Raw genomic sequence first — 19,942 nt, forward strand, 5'->3', positions numbered from 1 at the left:
TTTTCCCTGAGCACCTTTGCAAAATTCCCTGAATGAGCCAGAACTTTGTTTTATATCAAGACGGGCTTACACCATGTTGCCCGATGCTGTCACTCTCTAGTAAGCATGTTGAAACAAAAAATGACTTAATCCAGTTTGAATAAGGAGTAATATCTATTTTATTTAAAAAGAAAACAGAAGGAAGATGTCAGTAAAATGCACAGCGAAAAAAATGATCAAACCTATTCCAAATTGAGCCGAACATTTTCAAATACCAATCAAAAGGAGATGCATACATAAGTAAATATTTTTGAATACAAGCTATTTCTATCAACTGATAGCAAGCTCATCGGTATGAGGCCTGAATTTTGTCACAACTAAGATTCTCTCTCGGCAGCTGGGAAGTCAACCTCAACTGTCCTGACATACTCTCAGCCCGTACACAACATCTTAGTGTTGGGTTTCGCTGCTTTAAAGAGTTTATTTTGGTTTGGATGAGGGAGACCTGCATCTCGGCGTCAGCCAACACTTTGTTTTTTGAGCTCAAGGTCCTTCAAAGAGGCGACGGCACGCTTCCTTTCCATTAATTTCTCAGTGCGTCGGTCCTTTCTGTTCTCATCCTCCTTCTGCCACGCGTTCACACCATGGATCATTTGAAGCATCCTCTTGGTCAGCTGTAGCCAACGTCCAATTTTTCGGAATCCGTAGGGCCGCAAGAACATATCCAAGACGTATCCACGTCGGCTCCCGCGTTCTTAAATATTTTTGGGCATCTTTCCAAGAAGAACCCTGGATATATATACCTCATCGGAACGGGCAAGTTTCAAGGAATTCGCCGATGCCAGAGTTTTATCGGTGGGTGGACTTTTCGTCATATTCTGAGGCTTTTGCTCTACGATCACGCCGACGAGGGAGCTAGCCCTAACGGGCACAGCCTACTCTAGGCGCGGCGGTGCAGGCAGGCCTGCCTGTAGAGGCAGTCCCACGCTTGCGTTTTCCCGTCTCTGTGCGCGACTGAAGCGACGACACATGCGTTCATCGAAAGCGACGCCATGCCCGAAGTCGTAACTGTGGAAGGTATGGACGTAACCCAGGAAGTTCTCAACGGTGCGGGGTAGATCACTGCCCTCAGCAACCGTAAAAAGCAGGAGACGAAGAGGCCGCCATTACGAGATGGCCAACGTGGTACCGGGAACAAGACGGCTGGCTACCGCAATGCCAAGGAACCGGCTAAAAGTCTGTTGTCGCAAGTAACGGCAGCTTCGCGACTTCCGAAGCTCCCGAAGGAACAGATCAAGGTTATCGTGTGCCCCAAGGGAGGCCTCGACGTATCAAAAGCCGACGTAGTACTGCTCGCTCAAGCCCTGGCCATGGCGGCGGCCCTGCCTGAGCATCAAACGAAGGAAGACACCGTGTGCCCAAACAAGGTACATATTATTTTAATCATCGCCACTCCGCACGCCTCTAATGCGAGGGTCTATGCGAGATTAAATAAAATCCATACTAAGTACGGCGCCTGCGAAGTCTCGGCGTACGTCGCCGCCCCCGAAGATACGTTCAAAGGCGTAATAAGGCACATCGACCCTGTCATGATGAAGGCACGCTTAGAAACATGATTGTGAACGAAAGAAATCCCACGGCACTAGAAGCCAGACGAATCAAGGACTCGCACGTAGTCGTGATTTTATTCAGAGGCATGCGTGTGCCCAACCACGTGATCTGCGGCACGGCCTTGTTGCTATGTTCTTTATACCGACGCCAAGTCGACGTTTGCCATGCTTGCGGCCACGTAGGCCACCGTGCCGACGTTTGCATCAGCAGCGAGGAAGAGAGAAGTAAATGTCGCGGTTGCGGAAAAGCAAAATCGGACAACGAAGAAGAACATCAATGCACCCCCAAGTGCGAGGCGTGCGGCGGGCCCCACGTCACCGGGGACCGAACGTGCAAAAAGCGCTATCAAATCCCATACATCGTACGACGCCGACGCCGAAGACGCCGACAAAGAGCAAGAAAGGCACAACTGGACGAAGAATCTGACGTCACCGACGCAATTGGCGACATCTCGTTGGCTGCACAAGTTGCGCGGAGCGGTTCTATCCTAGGTACCCGATCTCTATCCGGGGGGCGCTCACGCTCGAGAAGGAGAGAACCCAAACCGAGGCAAGGAGAACGCTCCTCCAGATCGATATCCCGGTCTCGCTCCCAGTCCGTCAAGCGGACCACGTGGGCCGACAAGGTCAAGGGAGCGACGCAGCCGCCTGGGAAGAAGAACGCATCAAGCAAAGAAACGACAGGTAAGGCACAGCCAGAGCATAGGATCGATCCCCGTATCCAAGCGCTCGAAGCGGAAAATAGGGAACTTAGACGCGAGCTCGCAGAGCTTAAGGAATCCTTCAACAGCATGAAAGGAAAACTTATAAACCGGCATGAGGTTAGCAACAGTAACCCAGGCCCGTTAGCCGGGCAGTCGAAACGCAAGGCGCTCAACCCGGAACCTTTTAGCGACACAGAGGAGGAAGAAGAGGGCCACATAACCGAGGTCAACGAGACCCCGTCCGCCGCCTCGGCTTCCCCCGTCAAAAACGAGGGTAAACTGGAAAAGACCCTGAGTAGGATTATGGAAATGCTCTCCGCCATAGAGTCGAGAGTAACGCTATTAGAAAGACCTAGGGCTCAGCCTAAAGGTAGACAAACAACACATACTGAACCGCTCCCGACCGGATCAAATCCCGACGGGGGCGCCAAAGGTTTCTAAAATTTCACAGTAAACAAGATGGCTATCATAAATAACAATACCGTTAAAATTTGGCAGTGGAACTGCGCTAGCTTCCAGAGGCGCAAGGCTCCGTTAGGTCAGCTCGTCAGATCGGCGACAGACAAGCCACAAGTCATTTTACTGCAGGAGACGCTCGCGGACAAGGAGATTACTCTGTTGGGGTATCGTGCAGTAGCGTACAAAGGCGAAATGGGGAGAGGCATCGCCGCCTTAGTTAAAAAGAGCGTCTCTTTTGTGGAGCACACCGTTCCAAAATATCGTAGCAGAATAGAAGCACAACTGATCGAGCTCGTGCCCAGTAGACCGAGCAACGCGAATGTCTTTATTCTTAACGTCTACAGTTCGCCTGCAGATAAGAACAGGGACTTTAATGCACTATTCCATTCCGCAATCAGGGCAGCCAGAGACGCGCCTCTCTTAATTGCGGGGGACTTCAACGCTCCGAACACGGAATGGCGATACAGGTTTAACAGCAAGAAGGGCACCAACTTAGACCGATGTGCAGCCTATTTTAACCTCACGCTTGTTACAGATCCTAGGTTTCCCATTAGAAGGGGTAATTCGGTCAGTCGAGACACAACGCCAGACCTCACATTCTTCCGAAATATCGAGGGCACGTGGGATAATCTCCAAGAGGACTTGGGTAGTGACCACTACGTTCTCGATATCGCGGTGCAGGTCAAACCCAAACCTCCGGTCAAATACGAATGCGTCGATTGGGATCTTTTCCGGAAAATTCGAGCCGAAACGGCCCCCTCAAGCGAATCCTACAAAGAACTAATTACCAATCTTAAACAGGCCGTCAAAAACGCGACCAAAGAAATTAGCACAGAACTTGAAGTCCCCGAAATGGACTCGCGGTTAGCGCATCTCCTGGAGGCTAAACACGCTCTTAGAGAGAGGTGGAAAATACAGAAATTAAATCGCCGACTACGCGCAAAACTAACGTCACTAAACAAGGAAATAGAGTGCTATACCAAGCAACTGGCCCTGCAACAGTGGGACGAAACGTGCAACGAAACGGACGGTCGCATGAGAAGAGGTAGTAAGTGGAATCTGCTCAAAAGCCTCCTAAACGACAAACAGTCCCGGAATGCGCTAAATCTCGCCGTCGATAGGCTCATACATAAGCAGGTCACCTCGGGCCTCACAAACGATGTAATTGTCAACGACCTGGCGCGAACTTACCTACCCGTCAAGGAAGGAGATTCGCAAGGCATAAGCGCGAGAGCGGTTTACACGGGACTAGACAGGCCAGAATTAGACGAACCTTTTACGATTTCAGAAATCAGAGTCGTACTCTTCAACCTAAATGGACGATCGGCCCCGGGGCCAGACGGGGTCACCAACAAGCTCCTCCGGAACCTGGACGACAAGGCCATCGAAATCCTAACGGCAGAGATAAACGAGGTGTGGAGCTCGGGGCAGGTCCCGTCGGAATGGCGCACCGCCAAGGTGGTGCTCATCCCCAAACCAGGGAAACCTCCGCACATAAATAACCTGCGTCCCATCTCTCTAACATCGTGCATTTGCAAAGTGGCAGAACATGCAGTACACAATCGAATCGTCGAACACGTAGAAAACCACGAGCTATTCAGGCATAATATAATAATAGGTTCTAGAAAGGAACTCTCCACACAGGACGCAATGCTCCTCCTGAAAAGATCTATATTCGATAACGAGACGCGGGACGTACGAGGTATCATTGCACTCGACCTCGCTAACGCCTTTGATAAGGTGGCTCACGAACACATCTTGAACGAAATTTCCCATCTCAACCTAGGGTGGAAATTCTTTAATTTCACTCTCTCGTTCCTATCGGAAAGGAAAGCGTTCCTTCGACTGGGCACAATCTCGGGCGGTCCTTACGAACTGGGCAACTGCGGAACCCCTCAGGGCTCGGTCCTATCCCCGCTGCTATTTAATATCGCCATGCATAAACTTTCCGAAAGGCTGGCCGCACTCCCAAAAATAGGCCACACAATCTATGCAGATGATATCACAATCTGGTCCCCGGGGGGATCTCTGGCCGATCTAGAGCAATCTCTCCAGGCGGCCATAGATGTAACGGAAGAATTTCTTACATGCACGGGTCACAAGCTGTCACCGACCAAATCCGAACTCCTCCTCTACAGACAGTCGAGGCAGGGCGTTAGGAACCTCGAGCCTCTGGAAACACTGCCGGTCGAAATTACACGAGAAGGGCACCCTATTCCGAGGGTGAACTCCATCAAAATTTTAGAACTTTTAATCAACGCCAAAGGCTGTAAAGCAGAAGCTCTAAACAAGCTGGGTGCGCAGGCGAAAAACCATATTAAGACTCATAACTAGAATCGCAAGCAAAAGGGGGGGACTCAAGGAGGACAACCTACTCAGGGTCTTCCAAGCTTTCTTCATCAGTCACATTACTTACACGGCACCGTACCTCAAATGGAGCAAAATTGAAAAGAACAAACTCGACACGCTCATCAGGTCCGGCATCAAAAGATTAGTCGGTATTCCACAATCCGCTAGCACAGTAAAACTATTTGACCTCGGAATTCACAATAGCACGACGAATTAATTGAAACACAGTTTATTGCACAGATCTCCAGGCTTTCGTCAACTAAGCCGGGAATCAAAATTCTTGATGAAGCTGGTCAACTCCCTATACAGGCACCGCTCGACAGACACCCCCTGTCTAAATTAGCCCGTGAAGGTATCAAGGTTGAGCCCGTGCCGAGGAACATCCACCCAATATATAACGAAGGTCGCAGAAGAGCGCGGGCTAGAACCATCCTCCGCCGAATCGATCCTTACGAGGCAGATGCATTCTTCGTCGACGCCGCCAAATATGGCAGCGAAGACAGGTTTGCAATCACGGTCGTTGACGCGCGCGGAACACTTATCAGCGCCGCATCAATTTACGCTAAACATGCGAACGAGGCGGAGGAAACCGCGATAGCCTTGGCTCTTCAAGCCGCAAAAGGCCCGGCGACCATTTTCTCCGACTCGCGCGCGGCGGTCAGGGCTTTCTCGTCCGCTCTAGTTTGTAAACACGCAGCTGACATCGTCAACAGATCCTTTCGTATTACTACGCGAGAAGACACTGGAGGTCATACCATAGCGTGGTTCCCGGCGCACGTGAACGATGTAACTAACCAAGCGGGTTGCAACCCTAACGAGCGGGCCAACTGCCTGGCACGTGAATTCACGAACCGCGCCCGAGCTAACGGTCCGGCTCTCCCGCAGGATTGCCCCCTTCAAAAATAATCTTACGACTTTTCACGAAATTACGTCACATTACAGACACAGCAGGAGGAAATTCCCTCCCCCCAGCCCGAAACTGAACAGGGCTCAGACTGTTACTTTCAGGCTTTTACAGACGAGATCCTACCTCACCCCGAGAGCGCTTAATTGGATAGATCCCAACTTCCCGCAATTGTGCTCCAAATGCGGTCACGCGTGCTGCTCCTTCGACCACATGCTCTGGCTGTGTCCGACCAACGCGGGCTCCGACTTTCATAACAAGTCCAAGTGGGACGCCTTGCTGAAGAGCTCGGATTTCACAAACAAACTACAGGCCGTCCAGAGGGCCCGCGACGTCGCGGAGAGTCACCACATCCCTGTCCCGTCGTGGGCGGAGCCACCAACTTGGTCGGGGAGCCATCGGTTCCCCCCAATCGAGTTACTCAGGACACTCTAATAAAGTTCTTGCCACTGTCATGTCTTTAACTGCCCTTAAGGGCTAAAATTGCCACCGGCATGTCCGAAAAAGCTCTTAAGGCTTGCCAGTGCCCTTACTAGGCATATCGGTGCTCGTACTGTGACAGGAGACGGGGGTGCACGCGTGTATAATTAAGGACTTCATACTGTGTCCCGTGACAATTGCTCCTTTCCACGCTTGTTATGCTTCACCGCGTAACACTCTGTACTGAGGCGAAGCTAGCTTTCGGAGACTGGCATTACACAACGCGCTGTGCTCTGCGAGCTTCGAAGCCAATCGCGAGGATTACAAAGACGTAGTCGGTGCTATTGCTGACAGCAGCGAATTCTTTCAATGAAAAACACGGCACCGCACGGCAAGAAGCTTAATAGCGAACGTAGAAGCAGCTAGGCCTAACGTTGCCGCGGTGGTGGCTACGGCTGCCAGAGGATCTGCGTGCGAGAGTGCCGGTTCGAGGCGGCGAGATAATCAAGATGGCGGCGGTGGTGGCTTTGATTGATGCCATTGATGCGGTCAGGGCAATATACAGTGACTATATAGAGTACGTGGTGGTGCAGCAAAGCCGTGCGAATTATCGGGCATGTCCGAAAAAATCGGGCATCTCGAAAATCGGTCGTTAACGACTCTGGCAACACCTCGTACCGATGACACGGCGTCAATGACGATTCGTTGCGATTCCTCTGCTATTGGAGCCAGCATTAACGCGACTTTCGTTCCCTTTCAATAAAGTTACAGCTAATTTTCCCTGATAGAAGCACAAATTCCCTGAGTTTTTCCTTAGTATTTCCAGACTATTCAAATTCCCTGAGAATTCCCGGTTTTCCCGGTTCGTAGACACCCTGGCTTCTAATAAAGCTTAGCTGATAGCCCAGTCGCTGTGGTGTGATCATCTCTTCTTGTCCCTTGTAGCTTGTTATTGTTTTTTTTTTTTCCTTTAACACTCCCAGGTTTAGTTCCAGTAGATAAACATAAACACCCCAGAAAGCGGAAAGGAAAACGGCGCCACGGTAGTTAAGTTGGTAAGAACATCGCACGTGTAATGCGACAACGTGGCTTAGCATTGGCGGCGAGGAGTTACGGAGTCGCCATCTATCGGAAGCGCCTCCCTGGCGTAGTATGTGGGATCACGCGGCGCGCTCCTCATAGGTCTTGCTGTCAGCGCTCACTGAAAACACCACGTGCGAGCTCTCTCGGACATTTCTGTAAGTACTTTCGAAACGAGAGAAGTTTCTTACTGTCTAAATAATAATCTTGGGCAAACTGAAAGCACACAATCGTTTACAGACGCAATCTCTTTACCGAATACGTACAGTGAACGCCACTGCGCGCGGTCGCCGCGATGGAGTCTCCCGAACCGGCTTCTTGCGTGAAAGGCAGGTAAACGCCAAGAGCAAACTATGTGAAATATGTTCTTATAGTGTTTGTATAACTAAATGGAGCGTAATAGCATGAAGCCTTAATGCAGTGATTGCACAGATTCGCAGCGACCGACGCGCATCTGCATGCTTGTCCGCGCACTGTTTCGCTTTCTCCGCGCGCGCGTTTTCGCACCGTGCCATGAGTTTTAGGCCACAGAATATGAGCATTTGACAGTATACAAGCAACCATTGTTGCGTGGGCGCTAGCAGAGCTGTTCAAAAATAATTTCATTGTAGAGACTTCGACGCCTGCGGGGTCTGTGATGTGCCGTCGCGACGATTCAATCTTTTTTTTCTTCTAAATTCTTTGACCTTTCAATATTATTTCTCGAGTTGCGTCGCACTGTATGTTTATCGGTGTTCTCAGCGTGCACTTTCCCGCTGCTCCTTTTTTGTAATCCAGTGCATTAATTCATAACACAAACATGACCATATGCCAGGCTTCTGTGCTTCTTACCGCTGCCTTTCCACTCCACTGAACTTGCCAGTATTTATAGCATCGACAAGTTCATAGACCAAACCGTCATGACATTAGTCGGGCAGCGGACTCGGGCGAGCGTCTCAGTGCGCGTTTTCAGAACACCGCAGACCGGGCGCCGTAGCAGAAATCTTCCTCGCGTCTGTGCTTGCTGCATACCCGAGTTGTAGCCGATGACTGTTTGCCGGTTTTATGTTTCGCGAGCCAAGCTTCACGCAGCTTCTTGTCATGCGGCTACGTGTGAATAAGGCTGACACCGGCCTCCGTTACGTGCGTCCGGCCCTGCGGCACCGAGCAGTAGCCTACCATGTTGCGCGCCTTCAAAGGCAGCCACTACCTATTGTAGTGCTTTGAAGCGTTGTAAAGGAGACACTCGAAGCGGGAAAATTTCGCCACTAAATGAGGACCGCAGCGTACGAGGGAATTTAAACTCGTTTTCAGCTCGCTTCGGCGCGCCCGATGCAGCCGACGCGGCCGCTATGTCCACGTGATCCCTCCTAGCACGTCACGCCGACGGTGGCGCCAGCTTTTCCAGTGGTGAAGCTCGAGGCCAATACCACCTGTAGCCAGTTGTTTTTTTCATCCACTTTCATTTCCATTGATTTACCATTTCTTCGATTCACTTAGAAAGCACAAAAAATTTCCACTATGTTGCCCTTGGTGTCTTTGTTGGCTTCTTATACGATAAAAATCGGGCCCCTCGGTTCCCTTTTATGTGAAGTGAAGGTTTATTTTGCATCTATTAAAGAAACGGGAGCAGGAGCAAAAGGCTACAAAAGCCTGACAAATGGCTCCCGCTCCTACTGGCATTCAGCACTGTGGTACATAATATCAGATACATTAGCGACATCATATCAAATCATTGTTACTTGTGCAGTACGCAGGTAACCTTATCATTCAAATAAAACTGGCACAGGTTAGTAGCACGAATTACAGAAGAAATACATGGGCGCCTCGCTGAGAGATGGCAAGCCGCCCTCCTAAGTGAGGCACCCGAAGACCAGCAGTGGGCCGTCCAGCGGGTCAGGGCCATTGCCGAGGATCTCGGAAGATTTTCCTCGGACGATGGACCCCTGGCAGCCAAGCCCCGGACACCAACAGCAATAACCGTTGGACAAATAAAGTTTATTGCCATCCCATCCTACATACATTATAGAAAAATGATACAGATTGACCATGACCTGCAGATATAATTTCCCGCGTCTGGGAAATAACATCTTGTTCATTACATCCCGAGGGTCTCGAATCCAGCCACATTGATGCCTTCAGGTAGCATGCGTGGGTTCATTAGGCAGTTGCCTTCACCGAAAAAAATCACGTACACATGACGCCTGCAACAGCAAAGGATGTTCAACATCCGTCACCAAGGCCTCGGGGTGTGGCGCTGGCTAACACTCTCAGGTTTAGTTCTACTAGATAAACATAAATACCCCAGAAAGTGGATGAGGCAATGGCACCACGGTAACTCAACTGGCAACAGCATCGCACGCATAATGCGGAGACGTAGGTCCGTGCCCCACCTGCGACCAGTTGTTCTTCATCCACTTTCATTTTCATTAATGTATCATTTCATTCAATTAACAAGTACATGTAACATCCCCTATGCTGTCCTTGGCGTCTTTGTTGGCTTCTTATGATATGTACTATGCCAGTTCGTGCCCCCATCAGGAAATTTACCAGAAACATAAATCGTGAGCCATGGTGTATCCTAGGGTTCAATGCGTGGGCGTCTTCTTTTCAATGTGTTTATAAATTATCTCGCTTCTTCCATTACAAATGCCAAATTACTACATTATGCTGACAATATCAGAACTGTTCACTCTGTTCAAGACATTAATAACTGACATGCTGTGCAAAATCAAGTTAATTAGCGCTGGCGTTCTAATGGCGTACTTATAAATGCAGAAAAACGTTTCTAATGTTTTTTTTTTTCTTTACAAAAACAATTTCAAATAAATTAAGTTCTGGGGTTTTATGTGCCAAGACCCGGATCCGATTATCCATCTATCCATCACGCCGCAGGATGGATGGATGGATGGATGGATGGATGGATGGATGGATGGATGGATGGACGGACGGACGGATGCCTAGAGAATGAATATGTTGCTGTATGCGCACCTTGCTCAAAAAAGAACCCTGCAGACTTCAGTGATCCCTTGTCAGAATCTTGCCAACGGCGCGTGAAATACACATGAATGATTTGTGTCTCAATATTGTTTCTCTTTCCAGTAGGCAATGCTAACGGCTCATTAAAAAAAAAAGAACTCGTACACTACAACATTTATTAGGAATGGCGACATCGCCAATTGCATACAGAGGTTATAAATATATATAATTCACTTAGTACCTGAAATAAGACGAAGCCAGATTTTTTCGAAATCAGAATCAATAGCAGTCATGCGTAGCAGCGCTTATACTCGGACTTTGTTAAAAAAAGAAGGTGCAGTTTCGCTGTAAAAGCGAAACAGTATTAGTAATAGCAGAGTATAAGACAATTCTTCCAAGTGAACAATTCTTCGAGGTCACACTAAGTTTCTTCAAGTGCAACTATTAAAGAGAGAGTGTGCGTGCGTGTGTTTGTGATGTTCAGAACAGTTGGTCAGCCCCCCCCCCCCCCCCCCCCCCCCTGGAAGAATGAAAACTTTCCGCCTATGGTCTCAGCTTCTCCATTTGCATTTGGCGTTTTTTGTTGCCATGTTGCTGACCCTATCGGTCGCATACTTGCTGGTAAGCTTCCTAGTTCTTTTCATCCCCTTTTGGAACCCATTTACTTTCTTCCATACTCCTCAGTCGCTCTTCAAAATCAATTGTACTCCGAGCTACCTTCACTTCTAAACTTGTCCAGCCCATATGCGAGTGACGATGATGATGATGTAGTGGCGGTTAGCCCCTTTGTAACGGGTGGATACACGCAATGTCCTGGGGCGACTCCAGATCAGCACCATCTATCCATTTGTCACTACGTGCCATCTGTCATCTTGTTGGCCCGGCAAAATGGTGACAGTATAGCTACAGGCAAAGGTGCTGCTTTCACCCTTGTTATGTGACGTCCTCCCACTGCTGTTCGCCGCAATAAGTGAAGCAATACATCCGTGGCCATGCCGGAAACAACCCAGGGCTGTATATTTTTTTTTTTTTTCAGAAGAGGACACAACAAAATGACCCAATAAATTCTTCCGCATGCTAAACTGTGGCCGACACGACACTGCAGACAGAGCTGCTACTAGCACGTAATAGCTAACATAGTACTAATTTCGGTCCTTCATGCCTTTCCTGCAACTTGTACAATAGCCCCCTCACCACACAACACTGCACAGCTACCACCACTTTCATGCAGATAATATCCAGCTTATGTTCAGAAGATGTACCTTAGAAAGAAACTAACCAGTGAATCCATACTTAATAAAAGTAAAATTGGGGCTCGTTAATCATGCCACCTATCAATAGCAAGTACTTCTCTTTTTCTACACTGAAAAGAAGTAATGTGAAGGTTAAAGCTTTGGCGTTCCTGCTCCTTTAGCAGTTGCAAGGTGCGGAGCAGTGGTAGTCTTCACAAAGTATTATAACTGCAATAGTCTGAAGGAACTGGCAACTATCCATGTCGTACAACGCAGGCAGTGAGTCCCTACAGTGTTAAATAGGGCCAACGAAGGAATTCCATGACAGCAAGCTTTTGCGTGCAAACTAGGGGACGGTGACAAGACACATGACAGACACAAGCATATCTGTCGTCACGCGTCGCTGTCCCCTGGTATGTACGTAAAAGCCAGTCATTATGAAATGCTACCATAACAACTAGACCAAACCAGTACCTTATTCAATGAAAGGAACCGGCAAAAATATTCCTAAATAATTATCGGCTACAGCATGGAAGCTTTATATTTGATTGATGCACATATCCACACTCAGGTAAATGAATTTATCTTTTGAGTACCGCAGTCAGTGACAAATATTTCAAAATAAATTCTTAAAGCAATGGACACTGTATATCGGGCAGAAATACATATGTAACTATCAGTATAACACAGTCAAGTATGAGGCCACACACACAAGAACATCACATACAATTCAATAAGCTGCTCAAGGGGTCCAAAAACAATTTCATTCAGCACATGAATACCTGCTCTTGTAAGTTTCATAATGAAGCCCTGGAGGAAATTTTCCTGGCTTCCACTCAGTTACCCACCCACAGAAATTTTCCTCTTTTGTTGTGTACAGTGAAAACAAGGTATGAAGATGCTGATGGTGCCGTGTGGATTTAGGCTCATAACGTTTACATAACGCATTGTACAAGAGAAGCATCAATCAGGAGAAAGCGCAGGTATCGCATATTTTCAGTGGAAAGTTGATGACAAGAAAGACAGCATTACTTTTCACACAACACCTGCACAACTAAGCATGGTTCAAGTACAGCAGCAATAGGCTGCTTTTGCACACATGCACGGCAGTTCTGCGCCTTGAACCAGATGGCCAACCGACATACCAGCTGTCGCAACATAAGCGTCACCAAGAATTTAAAAATAACAGAGGGCTTTACACTAACAGCACTCGCTACATGTTCATGGGCGGTGCTCATGCTAGTTATCAGTGATTTCATTGTGCACAAATAATTGAGCTCCATTAACATTTAACCCTCTCAAGCATAGTGGCCTCATACTAGGACAGCTAAATAACCAAATAAAAAGGTGCATTCTGCTCCTTTTCTGCCATTCAATCCCACATCTTCTCATTGTGTAAAGACAGAAGCAGCTTTCTCAAGAATTGTGTAAATCGCAATATGCATCCAAGCGACAATCTGAACTGGATTTCTTGCGACCAGGATGTACCTAGGATTTTTTTTTTTTTTTTTTGGAGAGGGGGGTGGTACCTTTACTAGTACAAATATGAATATGCACCATTCGCCATAAAGACGCGTAAACCCGCAATAGAGAAATGAAGTAAGGTGGATCTCACAGGTACACCTGTGCGATACACCTCTCCTCCCTTAGCAAACAAGGAACCACATTAAATGGACTCACGCATGAAAGAAGCGCAGGAAGAACACTGCCAAGAACAAATAACAAGCGAAAGTGTAAAACAAAGATTTCTAGTAGTATTTTTTTCATTAGCTCTGGAAGAATTATAGAGAAACATATATTTGCGGAACAATCACAGTTTTTTTTTTTTTTCTATCTCTCATTTCCTGCTCTACCAAGTGCCAAAACCGGCTCATGTTATTTGGGAAGTTGCATAACGAGTGTGGCCATCAGTCCCGTACAACCATGCGGAACGGAGGACGCTGCGATTCTAGAAGTACTGCGCCCGCCGCGGAAGGTTATAAAAACATTCACATAAGCAGAGCAGAGAAGTGGCTACGTCAAGCGGCTCGACTGATAACTGTAGAAGCGTCATTCAAAACACACGGAATTATCCTCCACTTCAGGCGGCGTTTGCTCTACTTCCTTGTTAAATAAGATGTTGATCCATAAATATTTTCACAAACGAGGGAGAAATTTGTTAATTTTTGCTTTTCCTTCCTGTTTGGCTGTTGCCTTGGCTCTCTCCCTTAGTAGATCGCTTAATTTCTCAACTACTTGAGACTCTTGTTTCCAGTTGCCAATTTTGCACGTAAAGTGCTGTACAATTAGGGAAAGCCAGACAAGGTAACAGGTGACAGTCATATTGCTGATGGGTTCAACAGTTATTGCAGGGTTTGATGGTAGACGCTGTTTCGCATTATTTTATTTCCCACCTTATGTAGCCCATATAGCGGGTATATGGTTCCGACAATCTGCCAGTGTCGTGGCGAGCAGTCACTCGAGGAAATAATGAAGCAAAAGGAAAAGTTAAATGCAACTGCCGTTTTCTCCTGCCACAACTCATTCCACAAGCATACAGACCTGCTGACTACGAACCGAATCCCTTTCCTGGTCCCTGTATCAGTCTAAACAAAGAAGCTTGAACTAACAAAGCAACAGCGATGTGCATGACCGTTGAATAGATGGCAACTGAACGAATCTCGAGTTAATCGCGCGGGCATCGAATCTATGAGAAAACTAGCCTTCACAACCCAGAAGATGCCGATAACTACAGCCATCCAAAACGAGTGATACAGGCAGCAAAATGTTGACTGTCAAATAGCTGTCAAGTCTCAAGACTGATTAGGCGGCGCTTTAGGAATGTGTTTAAGTGGTGGCGTGGGCACGGAGGGGGCGGGGGGGGGGGGGGGCAGGCCCTCCCCTGGGTACGTGCCTGCTCGTGACAAATGGTGGAAGTCCTTCGAGTGGCAATTCTGGTTAGAAAGACAGTCTCACAGGCAAGCAGACTGTTCTCCCACAAATGTATTTTTATTGAGAAAGTTCACTGTTTATTTGAAAGTATTAATGGCTTTTTGGCACTTTTCGAATCTGATGGCAGGAATATGCTGAAATACAGCTGTCCTACTTTAAGAACACTACACAGTAAGCTCGTCAGTGCCGCCACCATGTACACAAATGAAATAAAATGCACAGGTTCTGTTACGTAACTGGGCTGCTGAAATTCATTGCACGCACTGTTTGAAACTTTTTCTACTTGGTACCAACCACATTGAGAGTTGCACTCCTAATGCAGAGCGTTGAACCAAGCCGGAACTGAACCGAAACCAAACCAATATCTTATTTTTCTTTCATCTTGATACCGAATTCTAACTTTTTGGAGGAACAGTTCCGAACCAGTTCAACCACAAGTTTAACATGGGATCATTGTTGCTGAAGTTCTATGAGCAGACAATGCCTTTTTCTTCAATTCGGTGCAGCATGAAGTATTGCTTTGGGAAACATGTGGCTCACTCAACTTTACATGTGGTAGGCTCAACTGTACACTGTGTGCATAGTCAGTCAGCAATGTCTTAGACTGTCGCCGGCATTGCATTGTCCTGAAGCATGCCGCTTGTGCCGCGGCACCTGTGCTCAGGCGCAGCAGCATACTGGTTGCACTGTCACACACATACATTTTGCAGTTTGCACTGTACTTCAGTGAATGCTGTTGCTTCTACAGCGCAATTAGGGCTTCGTGGAAATTTTCCACAGCAAGCACAGACGGCAACAACTCAGTAATATAAGAAGGAAAGCAGATTTCATTTCAGGGAGGTCTGCTCTTAATAAACGATATCTAGAATCTACTGTGTGTCCCAAGCAACACGGGCCAAATTGTTTAAGGAGAAGAGCTGCAAGATATGACGATGGGACCAATGGTGTTTTGTTAGCAGTTGGCTTGCGCACACTTCACTTTTTCTGTCATCATTGATTAGCTAACTTTACAAAATTAATTGCCCAAATATATTATAATTTGCATAATTTTGGAAGCTTACATATCAAATCATGCATCTCATTCGAAAACATCATATGCAACAGTTTCTGGCCTGCTACATTTTTCAAGGCAGAATTTTTCAGTTTCTTTTTTCCACATTTCAACATTATGGCACAAAACGCGAAAAGGAATGTGCAGTGAAGGCGGTACCATGCCTTTCGCGCAAGTAAGAGCACCGCCCTTCAAGGTGGTTGTAAAGAATCAACACTACTCAATGGCCGACTTGCTGACCGCGAAAAATTGACAAAGCGACGGCATATTTGTTGGCTGTTTGCTAGAGCATTCTGCACCAGCTTAGGGTGGCGAAGAGAAATACGACTGAAGCGGAGAAAATAAAAAATGAAAAAGCAAGCTACAGCTGCTTGCTCATAGCAGCAGCCAACAGTTACACCATCGCCTTTTCACTTCTTCACGTTCACTAAGTCGTTCACTGAGAAGTGTTGATTCTTTGAAACCCCCTTTGAGTGCGCTGCTGTCGTATGCACGAAACTGTCACACGCATGAAACGAGTGGGCCCTCCTTCCCTTTGTATTCATTTTCGCAATTTTACACCACTGCTTTGAAATGTGGATAACATAACTGGGGGAAATGTAGTGAGCTGCAAACTTCTGAATGTTCTCACAATTTCACATTCGAACTTACACAATAATGCAAGCAATTATAACTTTAGGTAATTAATTTTGACGAATTTGCTAATAAATCATAAGAGAAAAATTTAGTAGTATGTGCAAGGCAACTGCTAATATAACACCATTGGTTCCATTGTCCCATGTCGTAGCCCTTTATTTAAAAACAGCTTGGCCCGCGTTAGCTGGGATACGCGGTATGTAATTGCAGGCGCGCTCTAAGTGTTTTATGTGGTATTCCTTTCTGCTTGTGAGGACGCCTGCACATGTGCGCTAGAAAAAGCCGGAATGGAACATGCATCATTATGGAATGCCAGAAAAGTTGTATTCATCAGAGATCTACATTCATTCCGCTAAAAATGCTACTTGATATGAACAGTTCTGCTTGGAGTGTCTGCATTATATATTTATCTATTTTCAGTCATATTAAGAACTATGAATAATTTTTTACACAAATTATTACTATTTTTTTTTTTCATTTCTGCAACGACTACACGCATTGGTTAAAATTAGAGGTGGGCAAATATCAACTTCATTAGCATGAATCGTAATACGAATAGTAAGAATAAAAAAAAATTGAATGGTCCAATCCAGATGCACATATATACAGCAAAAGTATTCATTTCGATATATTTAAGTACTTCGCCTGTAATGACTAGCGCAACAAAGACAGCCAACTATCAGGGACCAAGTATCAGTTTCAAACACAAGATCACTCATTTTCATTTAAAGGTCTTTCAGGAACTTTAGCCAAGCCTGGGTTACAAACAAGTTTTCCAAGAATGAATGAATGCAATATGATTAGCTTTTGAAAAATGCACATGGTTGCCAAAACAAGAAAAAAAGAAAAGCTGAAGTACTTGTGTGCCATACACACATTTAACTGCAATGCGCTGCAGGGAAATCAATGGTTGCAGCATAAAAACTGAAACTGCTGCGTGACTAGACAGTCAAAAACACTCACAGACCACTAAAAAAAGAACTCAGATTGTCAAGAAGTTTCACTGCGAAACTGAAAGCAAAGCTTGCATTACTCATTTTGTTTGAGCATTGTTTCGAGGACATTTGTCATTGGTTAACTTGTGATAATTTGCTATACTTTATTTAGCCCATGGAGAAAAGTAACCACACTTAGGAGTCAGTTGTGAAATACTGGGTGTCTCGAATGTTCAAGAATACTAATATAGGTCATTTTAACAATATATACAATAATATAGTTCCTTTTCGAATACAAATAGTGTGTAATGTTCAACTCGGATTCAAAACTTCAAATATTCGCCCACCCCTATTTAAAATATTCGTTCAGCGCTTTCACCAAGTTACTTATTTGTCCCCTCTATTTCAACTGTAATTCATGAATTCACCATGAAGATGCAGCAAGCATGCACAAACTTGTGTTAACTGCAGCTGCTCACTCAAGCAAAATCGTACTAACACCTGTTGTCATATAATGAGGTGTCGTCTTCACTTTAAAAAAAAATATGTATACGCAACACAAGGGTAGTTAAACATTAGCTGGGATATTTTGCTTCATTTTCTACCGCATGGACGAGAACAAACAACTTTATAAAGTAGTACTGCCACAATAATTTTCTCGCTTATTTTGGTTTATTACGCAGCTCCTGCAGCTGCAACTATAGTATGATGTCAGAATTTCTCCAACATGCGAGGAATCGGTAATTATATATATTTTTTTAATGTGACAGTTCAAAACTCGTTTCTAAATGAACCGCAGCTTCTTGGCACAGGGTCTGTTTACAAAGGCTCCTCTACAAGTCGTAAAAATCATAGGTAGTGGTCACGTGGCATCACAAACCTCTGATGTGTCAGTCAGCCTCGTGTAGTGGTTGCAACCCACACAATGACAGTGTCACCGAAATACGGATGCACGGTGCACAGGCCATTCTTTCTTTTTTTCACTGTTCGCTTCTCGTTCGACACAGAATAATAAGATTGGTCCTCTGCAATCAGTTCTCTAAGAACGTGCAGTGCCCTTCTCATATTCTCTGCCCCATTATCCTGTCGTCTAAAGCTTTTGACAAGACGATCATAATGCAGCTTTGACCATTGTACCGACCTGCAAATCAGTGATACCACGTGACCACCACGCTACTATCTTCATGACATCTAGAGGAACGCAAGCAAACAAACCCTATGCCAAGAAGTCTCACTCCATTTGGCACTACAAGTCATTTGTTGCACATTCAAGAATTGACAACTCAATGTGCTTCAGGAGCCAGCAGCTAACAACCATTTTGTGTCAGTACTCCTTTAAGGACACAGTAAATAAGGAAATTCAGGGAAATGGTGGCAGAGTAACACATTGAATTGCCGCAGAAGGCCCCACGAAGTTCCCTGAATGTATGAATTCCAATTCAGAAAGCACCGAATCGGTCCAAAACATTATAGTTTTCACTTTGGAGCTGAATCGCAAGCCTGAACTCGAACCTCAAAAAAATTTCAGTTCACACCCTGCTCCCTTGTTTCTTGCAAGGAAATAGACATATACAGCCGAACCGCGATATATCGAACAGCGCGGTGATTGCAAAATAGTTCGATATAGCCAGAATTTAATATATATGATCAATTAAGAAAGCATCAAAAGATTCTGTGAATCAGTCAATGAACCAAGGGCCCGATTGAGGATCGCTGTTCGGAGCGCGCGTTCGGTTTTGCCGTGTGCAATCGGCCTAGGCCGAGCCGACTTCATCTGCAAGGAGCACGCGGTCAATTGCGCCGCGTAGGCCGTGCCATTTCGTCAGCCGCGCGAAGTCGCCACGGTCTAGGCCAATCACACGTGGTGCAACCGAACGTGCGCTCCGAACAACGATCCCCAATCACGTCTCAATCGTGGTGCAGTAAATATTCACTTGAAGCTTCACACAAAGTATTTATTTATTTGGCTGAAAGTACTGCAGCAAGTAGCCTGCTTCTTATTGGCAGCTGCGTACTTAAACACAGAGTCCTCAACACGAGTCTAAAAGATCCACAAGCGATAGGCCGATGGCGTAAAAGGGCCAAAGCAGCTACAGCCTCAGTTGTAGTCGGGAGCGGGGCAGCATCAGCACTTGCCGGATCAACCTCGACAGCATCTTCGTTTGGGCGCTACTTCTGCTGCGATCTCCACGTCCGTCAGTCGAAGCATTTTGAAACACTGTCAATAACGAAGTATTAAGTGGCGTCTGCCAAGGCTTCTATGGGTGAGCTTAGTGAGCGCGCGCTGTCGCACGTCCTTGCGGATGCAAACCGCCAGTTCTGGTGAGGTGCGGCAGGCGCAGAGCGCAGCACTGAGGAGGAGTCAGTGTGGCAAATGCCATGCGTCGTTGACATTGTCTAACTAGCCAAGCCGCCTCGTGTGTACGGCGCTACATTCAAATGGCACCCTCGGCGCAATCGACGTATGCAGCTACAGTGCGCAGCAGTCGGGAACGCCCATCGTGCCCGTCAACAGGCGCGAAGGACAGTTCACTGCCTGTCAACAGAGCGCTCATGGTCTAAGGTGGCGGAGTTCCGATATATGCATTTCATATCCAACCCCGTTCCAAGTAAGAATTTAAAATGCATGTGAATTTCCAGGCCATATAGAAAGTGTTCGATATATGCAATAATTCTTTATATCCGTGTTAGATA

General features: G+C 46.5%; 1 protein-coding gene across 2 annotated transcripts in view; it reads right to left on the reverse strand.

The window, feature by feature from the left end:
- Positions 1-19,942, reverse strand: part of LOC126547399 (tyrosine-protein phosphatase non-receptor type 1-like) — a 105,927-nt gene that overhangs the window by 21,398 nt on the left and 64,587 nt on the right. Inside the window, exon 9 of one of the 2 annotated variants that reach the window (XM_055062736.2) lies at positions 9,464-9,688. The exons of the other annotated variant lie outside the window; for it this stretch is intronic. Coding sequence (XP_054918711.1) covers positions 9,583-9,688 — 106 coding nt within the window. The 3' untranslated portion in view covers positions 9,464-9,582. Of the gene's footprint in view, positions 1-9,463; positions 9,689-19,942 lie in introns of those variants that run through there. 2 annotated transcript variants of the gene reach the window in all.

This window comes from Dermacentor andersoni, chromosome 1 (assembly GCF_023375885.2).
Source record: "Dermacentor andersoni chromosome 1, qqDerAnde1_hic_scaffold, whole genome shotgun sequence".
Taxonomy (NCBI): domain Eukaryota; kingdom Metazoa; phylum Arthropoda; class Arachnida; order Ixodida; family Ixodidae; genus Dermacentor; species Dermacentor andersoni.